Below are 11,683 nucleotides of genomic sequence, written 5' to 3'. Positions count from 1 at the left end.
TGTGTGTGTGTGTGTGTGTGTGTGTGTGTGTGTGTATGTGTGTGCATGTGTGTGTGGAGACCAGCCCCAAGGTTTATGGTTACAGTGTTTCAGTCCGCCTAATAAACTAGAATTTTAAGGATCCCAAGTTGGACATTTGTAGCCAACATATGTATAGTTACATGCATGCAAATACTCACACACACTAGCTACATTTCCATCTCCTTGGCAAGACCCATTAGGATATAGTAGCCAAAGAAAGGCAGTGTCATGCCAATAAGCAGTTTCTCTCTCTCCCAGGAAGTCTCCATAGGTTTATGGTATTTTTAAATGCCGCTTTTGGCCTTGTGGTCCCCTATAAGCTTCCAATGTAGTTTAAAAGAGCTGTTTTAATCAGAGCTGCTTTATACATTGATGCAAACCAAAAAAAGTAAAGGTGCATAATAGATGTTAGTTACTTAATGTGTTTTTGCAGAAAATCTGTCATGTATAAGATGGTAGAAATTAAGTAGTGTTACTCAGGGGCATACATTGTAGCTGTGTTGGTCTAAGGACATAGGCAGGCAAAGTTCTGTTTCTCACTCATTCACTGTCTCAATTTGCATTTCCACTGACAAACACTCTCATATACTGGCCTCTGGCTTCCATTCTATTCTATCAAGGAAGAGCACAGACGAACTGCAGAGACTTCCTCAGCCTGACAAAGGGTGTTTGTACCTGAAAGCTTGCAAAGAAGAATTTTTCCAACTATTTTTAGTTGGTCTAATAGAAGTAGTCTTACTCAAATATCTACTTCTAAGTGTTGCAGCATCTTTGTAGTTTCATGTTTCACCTTGCCTATTTCTGCCAGGTTTTTCCCCCTCTTATTTCTGAGTGAAAGTGCTTTGCTCCAAATTTTCCAAAGTGCTTTGACAAAATTTTGACAAAACCAAAAGATTGTATAGCAGTATGTGTGGCCTTTATTTTGGGTTAGTCACTTAATGCATGATTTTTCTGATCTGGTTCTTCACTACCTAGAATAAATTCATTTGGGTATCAACTTGAGCTCACCTGTCCTTAAAAGAACTTGAGTTGAAAGAGACTGAACCTAGTGTTAAATTTATAAAACTTTTCATGTTTCAGATGATCTTTTGAGACCACAGGTACATTAGGACAAATGTATGTCAACTGTATATGTCAACATATATCATAAAACTATGGCCAGTAGGGAGGACTGTAGCCAAATCTAGTCCATAGCCATATTTTTAGTAAACGTGTTGATTTACTGTTAGCAACCTTTTAAAGAAAATTAAGCTCATGCTTTGTTTCTTTGTGAGCAAATATTTTTAACACAAAAATGTTCAAATGTAAATGTTTTTATACCAATATGAAACCAATGTAAAACACCAGAGGCTTTTGACACACATGTATGTGAATCTGCAGATGGTGAAAAACTATAATCTGAGATTGAGTTTGATTAATGAGTTAAGATATGCAGGGGATGACATGAAATTCTGTTCTGTTCTTACTTCAAGAAAGGAATATATCAAGCTATCATGGACATACGTGTTCAGGATCTCAATGATTAAGAAGTAAAGAGGTAGCCAGAAGTTTCAATGCTTAAAAAGTTGACCATATCCATATTCCTCCATGAATATTTCATGCAGGGACATGTACAAACAGAAATAAGTACAGAAATAGAGTGGCTATCAAACTACCAGTAATAACGCATTTATTAATTGAGATTAAGCATTCATCTCATCAGTAAGATGCAAATACAGTATAGTTCTTTATATCAGGAGTTTCCAACTGGGGGTATGCATACCCCTGGAGGTACTTTGGAAGGCCCCAGGGGGTACACGGCAGCAGGATGGAGAAGCTGCTGGCACTTCCGGTTTTGCCAGCTGCACTTCCAGTTTCACTGCCATGCACTGCACAGGGGACCCTGCCCCCCCTCGCCCCACCAAACGCTCATCAACCAGCTACCAGGGGACTCCTTGCTTCTTGACCGGCCACTGGGGGTACCCTGACCAAAAAAGGTTGAAAAACCCTGCTCTATATAGTACATTTATAGGGTAGGTTAAAGGCAGTATTTGCTGTTGTGTTACTGTCATGTCACTGGCTATTACCAGCAAACTTCTAAATTAGACTGAATATAGACTTTTGTTCACCTATTAACATATTTTTCTTGCCTACAACACACCCTGGATGTAACACACACCTTGTTTTTTGAAAGGCAGAATGAAGAAGAACAATTTTTTCCAGTGTTATGGCTGCATGGGACAGAGCCCAATCTTTGGCCAACTCACCTTCCCATTTTCTTTTTAACTAAAGCTGAAACCTTAGTTGCTGCTGGAATGGTCTCCATCCACCTATGGATCTGTGATTTTGAAAAGAGCTAAAGAGTTTCCAAGGCTGTTGTGGCAGGGCACTGTTGGTGCCTGGCACTTTAAGGGCTGGGTCAGGCATCCAGCAGGTGCCTAATGGTGGCAGCCATTTTGAGAACCTAGTACATAAAGGTTGCAGTCTGTTGCTGCTAGCCAAGCAGAAATATTGCCTAGCTGAGCGGCAGCAGGAACAACTCTGGAGGTAAGGGCAGGAACTTAAGGGGATGGTTTAGAGGCTCCTGGTCCTGGGCATGACCTAAAACTTCACCCTGCCTGGGATGGGTGGCCTGGTGGGGCTCCCAGTGGTGTGGGAGCCCCCAGGAAATACCAGGCCAGTTACCACCCTAGTGAAAGGCAGGTCAAGGTGCCTTAACCCCTAGCCCCCACAATACTGTGAGTACAAGGGGGCCAGGCATGGCTACAGCCACATGGGCCCCCACCAGGGAGGGAAGCCCTGTGGCCCCAGTGAGGGGGTAGAGATGAGGAACCCCAGTGAGGGGGCGGAGATGAGCCCAAGTGAGGGGGAAACCAGAGGGCTGGGAGCCCAGTATGTGCGTGTGAGTGTATAGAGTTGCCCCGGGACGGGCCAGGGCAAGCTTGGACCCAGTTGGGTAATTGGCTGGCCTCTACCTGGATGAGGGTTGTGGGAGAGGCCCAAAAGATGGTATGTCTGCCACCCAAGATATGAGCTAGATAAAGCCTATGACTGAAGGGGCCCACTCCGAGGGGGAACAAGGCGGTACAAGTTGTCGACGTGTGAAAGAAACCCTGTGAGAAGGGGTGGAGTGTGAGAGACCATAGTGAGAGGAGGGCGGTATGACTGTGTGTGTGTCTGAGGCCTGACAACGAGTCCAGCTGTAGGCCGGAAGCATTGTGTCATCTGGATGCCAACTGTGAGGCTTGGGCTGCGGTGTAGGGGAGGAACGGAGCCACAGATAGCGCCCCCTGGCATTGGGGCAAGAATAGGCAGCCCCCCACCTAATTAACACCATAATTATGTATCGTGAAGGCATGGCAGGTGAGGAGGCGGGTGGTTGGCCCAGAAACAGGTGGGCAGGCCAATGACAGACCAGCCCCAAGAAAGCCCCCTGTTACAGCTGTGAAATAGGAGGAGGGAAACCAGGAGCATCTAGCAAACAGCAAAGTCACCCTAAGAAAGTTTAGTGTTAGAAACAGCAAGATCATTTTAAAAGGAGAGAGGGTTGTTAATACCTCTGAAGTGAAGAACAATGAGGCAGTAAGTCAGTAGACTCCCTCTGTCTCCAGAATAATGCAACAGCTACTACCCGGTAGAGTAGAAATCAAAGCTAGGTGCTTCTGTCTGAGGCAGAAAATCAGCTTCTCTGATTACTACATGCAACCCAATTTTGGGGCATGATTTTGGAGGAAAACATACGTGCGGTATATGAGAAAATACAGCATGGTTTGGGTAGATGTAACTTCTGTCAGTAGTTGAATTAAAGTAACATGGATATGTTTGCAAATGCAAAAATGTTTTCGGTTCCAGATGGTTAAAATGACATGGTCATGTCTTGGGAGACAGTTTGGCTTTTTTTCTCCTTAAACTCTGTAGAAGAGTAGGGGGAGTAGGAGGAGGGAAATCTATGCTCGCTTCCTTCCCCTTAGTATCTGGAGGTCAAGTGGCCCAACAGTAAAGGGGCAGGCCACAGGAGTCGTTTAAACAGGGCAACTGCAGAGCCTGCTCAGAGGCAGAAAACAGAAGAAGCCCCTAGACAGGCCTGGGAGCATGGAAAGAACTAAACACTTACCTGCAGAGCACTCTCAAGTGGAGGAGAGAATTATCTCAGCAAGGACAGCCTGTTGCAGAAAGCCTCACGAGAACACAGAGACAGTCTGGCTCCCTTAAGACTCCCACTGGGAAATAGAACCCCTGGAAAGGGAAAGTCCTATTTGAAAACACTAGGATGGGGCTGGAATAGCCCGGGCTGTTTATAATCTCAGGAGAGGAGTCACTTGATGTTAACTCAGCCCAGGTGTCTCCCCTCAATACAGGACAGATGAGCTACAGCTGGGGACCAAAAACCAGCATTGATAGGCTTGGAGTACAGGGTGGAGAGTCCAAAAGGACACAAGCAGTAGTGAGAAGGGAAACCCTGCACCCAAGAGCAACAGAGGCCAGGGGTGTGGAATATCCCTGCCCATATTTTTGTGTTTTTGTTTCTAATGGACTGCAGAGGCTTCCTGGGAGTCATCCAGGAAGGTACTGAGAGCAGCTCCTAGCTGTGATGCCTTAACAGCAGGAGCCTGTACTCAAGCCCGGAGGACTGTGGTGGGGGTACTGGGGCTGGAGGAGCCCCCTTTAAGGCCTGTGAGGCTCCGTTACAGGCTGTAACTGATTTTATTTTTTTTCCCCCTGCCCTTTCCCCAAATTTGCGGCATTTTGTCAGAATGAAGAAGTCCAGTAAAAAATGTCACTGCCAGTTCTAACCCCTTTTCCCCTAACATGTCGGAAGCAGCCTAGAAGAAAACCATGCACACCAGTTGTTTTTCTTTTTTTTTTTTTCTTCCTTTTTATGAGAAACGTGGCCCCTAAGAAGGGTTCCAGTAAAAGTGATCAAGGGGCATGATATTCAGCTGTGTTGACTACTGCATATGGTAGTTTGTTACAGTTCGGAAGAACTTCAGTAACTGGTTCTCAATGCTGTTGGCAGAAACTTCAGCCTACTTTGGGGAATGCTCCAACCTTCATGCACTGTCAAGGGTCTCACTTTTTAGGCTACAGCACCAGATAAAATACCTTCCAATATCGTAAGAGGGATTATTCTTTGAAAACTAGAAAGAAAATTCTTTTTCTTGAGAAATACTCAGTGTTGCATGTAGTTGTGCATCATTTCCTTGCTAGTTTTTGTAAGCACAGGGCACTCAACACCCTAAATCCCAATTCAGTGCAATATTTAACCATTGAGGCCAAAGTAGCCACACAGGTTGTGTGGGAAGGCATGAAAGACTGTTCATGACATAGGCACTGGATGTTGATTTAGATATGTAAATAAAAATCCTAAAAATAGCCCGTAATCTTTGTACAGGGCAGGTGGAAAGTCCCTCATAGTTTTCAATAACACTCGAGCACCAACTTGTTTGCCTGCTTTGTTATATGAATAAGTTTCCTCCTCTGATTATGATGGCTATGTATGTCTCTTTTTTGCATCTCTGGGTGATCAGATGATGGTAAGCTAATGAAAGCCATGGCTAGCTAGGAACCTTTTAGGTCCTGAACTTGGACACCAATCAAAGTCATCATCCATTGTTGATACGGGGTTGGCAAAGTTCTTTAATTCAAACCTTTATATAGGCTTGGATTTTATATAGGTGACATTGCTGTATATTGAATGGTTTGGTCTCATAATATACCCAGATACGTCATAATGAACCTGCTTTAGCAACATGCAGTTCTTGGAGCACCTTAATTGCTGTAAGAAGGGTTACCCAGTCTTGCAATGCCATTCCTTCCCCGCCCTTTACCTTAAGGTCCACCTTAACCATTTAAGAAACCATGAGTAGGCTTACCTCATGGGTTCACCTTGTCTACGTGCAGAGTTCATATTCAGATAGAGAGATGAGTGGCAGGCAGTGTTTGGGCCCAAGGTGTTTAGCATTAGAGAGCTTACTGAATGGGATGCTTGACAGGGAGGACAGTGGTTGCTACTGCTCCTCTATGCAGTTCTTCCTGAAGTAGTCCAGACATGCATGAGAAATCCCACTTAATTTGGTTGCTGCGGTGCACCACCATATACCCTAGAAGTAGACCTCTGTCTGATACAGCTATACTTGGTTTGGATAACTGATGTACCCTTGTCTGTTTCTTTATGAGCAAGCAAATAAGGAGATTGTTTGCATGAGATGAGGGGACTGCCTCAGTTAGGCTTTGGATACACACTGTCACTGCTGGTCTATCTGTGGTAGTGCATTAGCAGGCTACCTCATTGACTGGCTCTGTGGCTAGGAGGAGAAAAAGAGCAGTCGTCTATCATCCCCTGGCTGGAGAGTAAACCTTTGAGGTGAATTTTGTACCACGCTAGATAAGGGAGTTTTGGTCTCTCAAAAGGATAAACTGATTGCAGACATGATGATAGTCAGAAAGTTTGGAGGGAAGTAGTCATGATAAAAATTAAGTATTTTAAGGAGAAGAAAATGGTACACTGGACTTCTCAAGGGTAGATTTTGATTGAGAGAAAAAGAGACTAGGGAGGCCTGTGGGTCTCCTGCTGCAGTGGGAGAACTAATTTTAATGGAAGACGGAAGGAAGGTGGAACTTCCCAGTGCTACTTTACTTTTCTATTACAAGACAACTGCCATCAGATAACTACCAAAATTTAATACAGAGGAAAAAAAGGGGACAGGGACTCTAGATCAGTGAAGAGCATGTCAATTTCAGACTATTTTATTTTTAAGTTTTGGGGTCTGGTGGACTTCACTGCCAGAGTGCTGAAAAATCCTAGAGGACTGGCAGTACTTGCAAACTGTGGATCAATGAGTGAAATGACAGAGAACCAGAGCATCTATTTTTGTGCTCATCTTGGGCAGGGGAGGAATCCTTGGAAATTAAGCTAGTCAGCCTGAGTTCAGTACCTGGGAAGTTAAACAACTAAATAAGTTAAAAATAATAAATGTGTTAGTGTTGGGAGTAACAAAGATATTACTAGCAGTCAGTGTGGACAATTATTGTTAAACCGACAGTTAGTTTCTTGGAAAATGTAACTACTTTGGATAAGGGCAGAGCAGTGGACTTAATGTATTGGACTTCAGTAATGATTTAGTTGAAAACCTGTATAACAGTCTCATAATAAACTGGAGAAATATGAGGTGGAGGGGACTGACATTCAGTAGACACATAATTGGATCAATAACAGTATGCAAAGATCGTGTAAATGGACCAATGTCAAACTGGCAGGGTGGTTCAGGTTGGGTTCCAAGTTTTGTGTTGTTTAACCCATTCATAATCTGAACAAGGGGATGGAGAGTACTAATCGAAATTGAGGGTGAAACAAATCTGGAAGAGATCATATGTCCCAGCCGTCTGCGGAGGGTTCGGGATTGAGAGTGTGGTCGGGGGGTAGAAAGGTAAGAAAAGTTTATTGACTTAACAAACACAACTACGCGTAAATGGTAATACTACAATGACAGACCATAATAATTCGCGTTGGCAGCTTATCGGCAGCCCCCTCTGATGCCTGATGTACAACAAGTTTCTCTTCTGCAAAGCTCAGTGAAGTCAGGCATCCCTGATCAGCGCTGTCCAAGGGGTACTGGGAAGGACCTTGGTATTCAGTACTTGGGGTTCTCGAGATCCACTAGCCCACAAATCCAGGTCAGCAGCTAATTCCAAATCAGTAGTTTCTTTTACAGAACTGCATCTACCTTCTAAATTATTTCCGGATGTGCTAGCCAATTTATAACTTCTGAGCTATGCTGATAACTTACAGCCATTTAGATTCTCCCTACTTCAGACTGTCCTTAGGACTGACCAATAGCAATACAAGCCTTGCATTCTTCTGATAAGGTTAATTTTAACTACGCCACAGGGTCTACTTTTACTTCTACAAGGCTTTGCTAAATTTACTAGGCCTCACTACATACAAGGCCTTATTAATCTTTGACTTTAATTAGGCTCTTAGCAACAACATATAGCTTAATATCTGAACAAATGACAGAAAAACACTTGGTCTAATCTTCATAGAGCCTTCAGCAAGCACCCTTATCTCACAGACATAATTTTCAGGTGTCACAACCGTATACCCTTCAGAGGACAGGGTGAAAATCCAAGGGGTCTGGATAAATTGAACTGGTTAATGAATGAGGACAAAATCCAGTGGCAAATGGGAGGTGCTGCATTCAAGGATGTAGAAGAGCAGGGAGATCTGAGGTGACTGGTGATGAAGACTGAAGGGTTAAAATGCAAATGATGCAAGGAAAGGCTGAAAGAACAAATTTTCTTTAGTTTAGCAAAGCAGTGATGTAAGTTGGTGCAATCATTTCCAAATTTTGGAAAGTCTGTCAGAAAGATGGTAGAGAAAATTTGATACATCTTGCCACACAAGCCAGGACATAGGGCAGTAGGTTTAAATTGTAGCAAAGGAGGTGGAGAATATGCCTTGAACAGAGCTAGAGAGGAGATACATGCTTGATAATTGCTGCCTTCCAACTCTGTGATTCATTGATCAACTGTTACATGGAGGTCTTACTCCTCGTCCATCATTTCTAATTGATGAGCGCCCAATTTATCACAGAAGTTTTGTTCTAGAGGATTTCACAGCATGACTTTTTTTTTTTTTTTTACTATTGAATCACTTAACATTTTTATTATTGTGAATCCTTATTGCTAAAGTTTTACTGATTTTTCTGGTATGTTAGGTTTATCATAGTTTCTTAATGAAAAATAACTTCTCAAGGAAAACCATTGAGAGTCCAGTATGATCCACTCTGGTTAATACAACATTCCCACACTCCCAGAACTTTTGTTCCTTTGCTCCTTGCCTTTCTTCTGTGCTTCAAAAATTTGTTCTTAAAGATTCCGCTGAGGGCAGAGTACCTCACTAAGTCACCTTCCCACTTTCTTATATTGATGTTGTGTTAGCTATTTTCTGTCATAATATAGTTGTTCCCCTGCTCTCTCCGCGCCACCCTAGCTTGTGTTGGTTGATTTTAAAAAATCCTTGATACCTGAAATGACTTATACCAGAGATTTCTGGGATGGAGATTATCTGTCTGGTGTCACCAAACTGACTGTATTAAGCACTTCGAATTCAGATCCCTATTAGACTGTGGTAATGTCCATTTCCATTTTCCTCATTATCATTAGGAATCCTGTTTTTGTGGCAATGTCCAGCATCTTCATTGAAAACTGCAGTATGACTTAAAGTAGTATGGTGACAGGTCCATCACCCTGTGCACACAATTTACATACTTGCTAGTTTGTGTAAGCAGAAAGACGCACCCAACCAGAATAGTCTCTTCCAACCTCATAACCTAACTGCCTGTACGTTTACAGCAGTCTCTTTCTCTTGCTGTTTTGGGAGATCTGCTTTTAGCAGGTGGATATACACGAACCAGAGGCCCATCGAAGGCTAAATTGATACTGTGTACAGAAGAAACTTGGTAGTTTCCAGATTCTTCACTTGAATGCCACTGTCTCATCATTGTTTCTAAAGAAACCAGATAACTGGAGCTGAAACCAGCAATGTACCTATACTCCTGGCAGCCCTGGGCAAACTTTTTAGTATCGGGCCCCCTTTTGCCAGAAATAATGAGGATAATAATAAAAAAATACCCTTTTTCGGCCCCCTTTCTGTTTGGGCCCATGGCGGCCTCCCGGTTCACCCATGCCTGTGTCTGGCCCTGGCTGAAACTAGTTATTTTACAGCTTTGCACATCGTAAAAACTCCTTGTAGGTATGGGTGAGTGTTTTAAATGTTATGATTTTGTTGGCTCCTTTGGCTAACAATATCCTGTAAATGTAGGGAAATCAACTCAGTGGTCCAAGAGACTCCTTCTAGTTCTGAGTTTTAGTGTAACAGGTTTCTCATTCTTACTGTTTGGAATGTTACCTGACACTTGAAAATTGAGGCCAGAAAGTTCTGAATAGGTATTGTGTGATGGAGAAATTGCCTGTGTTGAGTAAGACCTTTCTTTTCAGGGGAGGGGGAAAAAAACCTTCACGTTTCACAGAAACAAGTAGATTAGGGTTTCCCAATCAGCCAGACAAAACCTTAAAATAATTTAGAGTCAACTTAACTTTGAGGTTGATAGAGAGGTTCCTCTGTGAGGAATCCTTAAACGGAAAAGTACGCTTCACCTAGAGCTGACAACATTCTTTGTGGTCAACACTGACCACCCTCTTTCCTAAGTAATTGTTCAACTGCTTCCAAACTTATTTGTAGAACAAAAGTATATCATAGCTTTTCTGACTCCTAGAAAAAACTTGCTGAGATGTACTTTCTTTAAAAAAAGAACAGTTTGTATTGTATTTTGCTGCTGAAGTGCAATGCTATTGGTACAGTAAAGGAGAATAAAAAAGTAGGATTGAAAGATGAATGCTGATTTTCAGCTGTGAAAGATGAGTGTCATTGACCTGATATACTTCCCAAGAAAACTGTAATTCTATAGTATGGACATTCTTGAAATGAAATATTAATTTTAACTGAAAATAATACTTTATGCTGCTATTATCATGGAATAACACTAGATGGACACGGTACATGAAGTTTATAAATGTTTAGACTATATCCGGGCTTATTTAATCAAGCAGAACAAGATGAATTCATGAGTGAAATAGTTTTCTTTCTTTAGTATGGCTTTAGGAGCAAGAGCTATCATCACAGTGGAATAGTAAAATTAGAAAAACACAATTTGGACCGGAACTTAATGTTTGCATTTTCTAATTTTTCTCTTATTACCTTCTCAGTGAAGAAGTATGTAAACGAGGATTCACAGTGATTGTTGACATGCGTGGATCTAAATGGGACTCTATAAAGCCTCTGCTGAAGATTTTACAGGAATCTTTCCCCTGTTGTATTCATGTTGCACTGATAATCAAGCCAGACAATTTCTGGCAGAAACAGAGGACAAACTTTGGTAGCTCTAAGTTTGAGTTTGAGGTAAGTGCCATTGTACCACACATTTCTCTGTTTTTCTTTCTCTTTCTGTTCGCTTTGGTCATAGTAGTTCCACTGGCTAATGAGTTGTTGAAACAAATGTATTCTGCTGATTGGGTGGAAAGTTGAATCAGGCTGCAGCATGGGGAGGAATGTTAACTGTTTAATCTGCTAAAGGAGGGGGTGTGTGTGTGTGTGTGTGTGTGTGTGTGTGTGTGTGTGTGTGTAAATGAATATGCTTATGGAAAAAATCTGGGCACCTTTCTGTGAGGGGAAGAGCTCCAGCTCCACAAATGTCATGGTAATTGCATTTAATTCCTTTGGAATGTGACATGCAAAAAAAGAAGGCAGGCTGCCAGCCAAGATTTGCTTGTCCTTCCACTCTTCAGAAATATGTGTCAAAATTCAACCAAAAAAAAACCAAACCAAAAGACCTCTTTTCTGTTTCTAATTAAACATAATGAGATATAAATGAAAACAATAGAGACATTTGTAAAACTAGGACTTACAAGGTAACTCTGAAGTAGAAAGTGGGGTTCCTAGGTGGTATGCATGCATGCCAGAGATACTTTGCTTCTTGGGCTTGAATGACTGGGAGGCGGGGCACCATGGCGGCGAGCAGGAACTGCCCGCAGCCATCGGTGGCAGTGAGTGTGGATTGCCCGCAGTGGCAGCGATGGCGAGCAGGGACTACCTGCAGCTGCTGCCTGCAGTGTCAGTGGTGGG

General features: G+C 42.6%; 1 protein-coding gene across 19 annotated transcripts in view; it reads left to right on the top strand.

The window, feature by feature from the left end:
* TRIO (trio Rho guanine nucleotide exchange factor) overlaps positions 1–11,683 on the top strand; it is a 466,181-nt gene that overhangs the window by 189,891 nt on the left and 264,607 nt on the right. For all 19 annotated transcript variants that reach the window (XR_003095137.1, XR_003095138.1, XR_003095139.1 and 16 more), the window contains one exon: positions 10,768–10,960. Coding sequence is in view for 16 of the 19 variants with exons in the window: in XM_025209612.1 (XP_025065397.1) it covers positions 10,768–10,960 (193 nt within the window). In the remaining 3 variants the exon portion in view is untranslated. The remainder of the gene's footprint in view (positions 1–10,767; positions 10,961–11,683) is intronic.

The sequence above is a fragment of the Alligator sinensis genome, unplaced genomic scaffold (assembly GCF_000455745.1).
Source record: "Alligator sinensis unplaced genomic scaffold, ASM45574v1 scaffold420_1, whole genome shotgun sequence".
In the NCBI taxonomy this organism is placed as follows: Eukaryota; Metazoa; Chordata; order Crocodylia; family Alligatoridae; genus Alligator; species Alligator sinensis.
This window is presented reverse-complemented; position numbering and strand designations above follow the sequence as displayed.